General features: G+C 41.4%; 1 protein-coding gene across 1 annotated transcript in view; it reads right to left on the bottom strand.

Moving 5' to 3' along the window:
- Positions 1–4,089, bottom strand: part of NFATC3 (nuclear factor of activated T-cells, cytoplasmic, calcineurin-dependent 3) — a 172,948-nt gene that overhangs the window by 67,659 nt on the left and 101,200 nt on the right. The window contains exon 8 of the mRNA XM_011932130.1: positions 2,568–2,740. Within this exon, the coding sequence (XP_011787520.1) occupies positions 2,568–2,740 (173 nt within the window). The remainder of the gene's footprint in view (positions 1–2,567; positions 2,741–4,089) is intronic.

Raw genomic sequence — 4,089 nt, forward strand, 5'->3', positions numbered from 1 at the left:
CTGGGATTACAGTCATGAGCCACAGGACTGGCCAATTTTATTTTTAAAAAAAGAAAAAAAAAAAGAAGAATCGTTTTAGCGTAACTTCATCTTAAACACTCAAACTACTCTATGAACTTAATTTAAATTACTTTGCCAGCCCGGCAAGGTGGCTCACACCTGTAATTCCAGCACTTTGAGAGGCCAAGGTGGGCAGATTACTTAAGTCCAGGAGTTCAAGATCAACCTGAGCAACATGAGGAAAAGTGCAAAACTTAGTTGTGTTGGCTTGTACCTGTAGTCCCAGCTACTTGGGAGGCTGAGGTGGGAGGACTGCTTGAGCCTGGGAGGCAGACGCTGCGGTGAACCGAGATCATGCCATTGTACTCCAGCCTGGGCAAAAGAGTGAGACCCTGTCTCAAATAAATGAATGAATAACTTTACTTTAAAAATAGAGTAATCTATGCTTACATGGGCATAGAACACTCTGGCAGGATAATTAAGAAGCTGGCAATGGTAGCTGTTTCTAAGAAAGAGAACTGGTTGACTTGGAAATTTATCTTGTACTCCATATTTTTTAATTTTGTAGCATATACCTATATTAGCCATTAAAAAGTCAATACAGGCTGAAAGTGGTAGTTCATGCCTATAATCCCAGAAATTTGGGAGGCTGAGATGGAAGGATGACTTGTGCTCAGGATTTCAAGACCAGTTTGAGAAACACAGTGAGACCCTATCTATACAAAGAATACATTTTTTTAATTTTAAAAATACAAAAATTAGTTCTACAGCTAATTCACCACAGATTTACTCAGTGATTCCCACAGTCAACTGGCAAATGATAAAGTATCACTCCAATTCAGCAAACAGCAAAAGAAGGCATGAAAGATTTTATAGCAGATGTGGCCCCAAATTAAGAATACAGGGCTAGGTCCGGTGGCTCACGCCTGTAATCTCAGCACTTTGGGAGGGCAAGATGGGCAAATCACGAAGTCAGGAGTTCAAGACCAGCCTGGCCAACATGGTGAAACCCCATCTCGACTAAAAACACAAAAATTAGCTGAACGTGGTGACACACGCATGTAATCCCAACTACTCAGGAGACTGAGGCAGGAGAATCGCTTGAACACGGGAGGTAGAGGTTGCAATGAGCCGAGATCGTGCCATTGCACTCAAGCCTGGGTGAAAGAGTGAGGCTCTGTCTAAAAATGATAATAATAATAATAATAATAATATAAGAATACAAGCTGGGTGCAGTGGCTCATACCTGTAATCCCAGGACTTTGGGAGGCTGACGTGGGCAGATTACTTCAGGTCATAAGCTCAAGACCAGCCCGGTCAACATGGTGAAACCCTATCTCTACTAAAAACACAAAAATTTGCCGGGTATGGTGGCATGCCCCTGTAGTCCCAGCTACTCAGGAGGCTGAGGCAGGAGAAACGCTTGAACCCTGGAGGTGGAGGATGCAGTGAGCTGAGATTGCGCCACCACATTCCAGGCTGGGCAAGACAGTGAGACTCCATCTCAAAAAACACCCAACCCCCTCACCCTAAAAACAGAATACATGTGTTTGGCCAAGCGCGGCAGCTCATGCCTGTAATCCCTGCACATTGGGAGGCCGAGGCAGGTGGATCACCTGAGGTCAGGATTTCCAGACCAGCCTGGCCAACATGACGAAACTCTGTCTCTACTAAAAATACAAAAACTTAGCCAGATGTGGTGGGTGCCTGTAATCCTAGCTACTTGGGAGGCTGAGGCAGGAGAATTGCTTGAACCCAGGAGGTGGAGGTTGCAGTGAGCCGAGATTATACCACTGCACTCCAATCAGGGCAAGAAGAGCAAAACTCCGTGTTTTCTAGGTAGCACAGCTCTATCACCAAAAAGCAAATAACCTTGAATGAGTACTAGAGATACTTGTGCCTGTTTCCTCCTATGCAAATAAAACAGGAATCAGAATATTCTAAATTATGTCCTAAAGATCTAAGTACTAGTCTCAATATTTCAAGTCATACTAGCTAACCTGCCCAAGGTCCACAGTTCCCCAGGATTGAGTACATGTCAGGTTCCAGGGTCTTTTCTTGCATCTGGCTTTTGTATATGTCAGGAAAAAACATTCACTATCTCAATCGGATGTTGTAAATAATTTGAATAAAAGCTCTGTTAAGTCTTATACAGCCAAAGTGTCAGCTTACAGAGGTTAAGCACCTCCTAGCATGAAGCTGACATTTTAATGAAATGAAGATGACCAAGTGATACTTAAAGCATCTGAATCATAGCTTCATGATTTGATCCTCAGATGGCATCAAGCCCCCATTCTCATTTACAGATAAGAAAACTGTGGCCAATAGAGTTTGTCTATAGTTCACAGAGCTACCTAGTCAAACTATCATGAGAAACCATTTTCTAATTCCAAGATCAGTACTCTTCCACCCAAACATGTTAGCTCATTTCCACATGAGAAAATCAAACCAGCAACCCAGACTGTATGCCTCAGCTTACACTTCAGACGCATACATTACATTGTAAGTAAAACAGAAAATAAGCTATTATAAATAAGATCTTAAAACATCATCACAAGCTCACTTACAGCACTCAACGGGTATAGAGGCTATCTGCAGAGAAAGGACTTTTCCATTGGGCTGTGGGATGTGTACACGAAACACAAGTCGTACTCTAGTATTCTTTCTGCCAATATCAGTTTCTCCTTTTCGAAGTTCTATATCTGAATTGCGGAGTTTCAAAATACCTGCACAATCAATACTAAAGAGAAAAATATAAAAATTTAATTTGTTTATTGATAATTGTGGTTATAAACAACTCAACTACACAGAAATTGTTAATTTGTCAGGAAAAAACTACCCCAAATTAGGTCAAAACAGAAAGATATGTATGATTGCTATTCTCTGCTAAACTGAAGTTTAGGCATTAAAAATATTTTTGTATGATAAAAGTGCAAAACTAAGTACAGTAGATTGTCTGCCAAGTTAGTAATTTCTCTTCATTCCTGTACTTGCATGCCTATCCTCCTGCCATTAAGACTCCATGCCTGCTCTCCTTGAGAATTGGCCTATGACTTGCTTTGACAAATGGAGTGTGGCCAAGTGACAGTATGCAAGTTATGAGCCTAGCACTGAAGAACGCTGGTTTGCTATCTTGGAGTCCTGAGTAAGAAGTCCAACTAGCATGGTGCAGAGAAAGGCCCAGACAATCCCTAACCACTCCAGCCACCCTAGCCATTCTGGATGTTAAACCCCAGCTGAGCTCCCACTTAATCCAGGTACTTAAGTGACCCCAGCTGACACCATGTGAATGGACCAGCTGAGCTCAGTCAACCGAAAGAATCATGCAAAATAACAGAGTGATCACTATTAAGCCATTAAATTTTCGGAGTGTTAGAACAAACAGCTGAAATAAAGTAAAGACTCTTTAATTCTATACATGTAAGTAGGTCAGAAGAACAAATAATTCATTAACAGCATATTTAGACTTTTATAGTGATGTAGTTATTAATAAAAACAATCCATCAGGCTAAAATTCTTGAATTTTTAAGGAATGCACATATAAGATGAAGGTTCTGCATTTAAGGTATAACGTTTCATCATCTGCTAACTTTATTATTAAGTATGACTGTTTAACACACGATTGTGGCAGGAAACAACAGAAGCTACAAAATACCTTTGTTACTCACATATTGGAAGAATAAAGCAAACGGATAACTAATTATGATCAAATATACTAGTTAACCTTGCTAACAAGGCATTCCTTGTTATCTGTCCTCTTACTGGATCTATCAACAGTTCCAACCCCAATGCTTATTGCACAGAGGTTGCAGAAGTCACTTTGAAGGACAATATATTACAGAACTAGGATACCAAGAACCAGCCGGGCGCACTGGCTCATACCTGTAATCCCAGAACTTTGGGAGGCTGAGGTGGGCAGATTACTTCAGGTCATAAATTCAAGACCAGCCTGACCAACATGGTGAAACCCTGTCTCTACTAAAATACAAAAATTAGCCAGGCATGGTGGCGTGTGCCTGTAGTCCCACCTACTTGGGAGGCTCAGGCAGGAAAACTGCTTGAGCCCAGGAGGCAGAGGTTGCAGTGAGC

Source organism: Colobus angolensis, unplaced genomic scaffold (genome assembly GCF_000951035.1).
Source record: "Colobus angolensis palliatus isolate OR3802 unplaced genomic scaffold, Cang.pa_1.0 Scaffold93, whole genome shotgun sequence".
Classification (NCBI taxonomy): Eukaryota; Metazoa; Chordata; class Mammalia; order Primates; family Cercopithecidae; genus Colobus; species Colobus angolensis.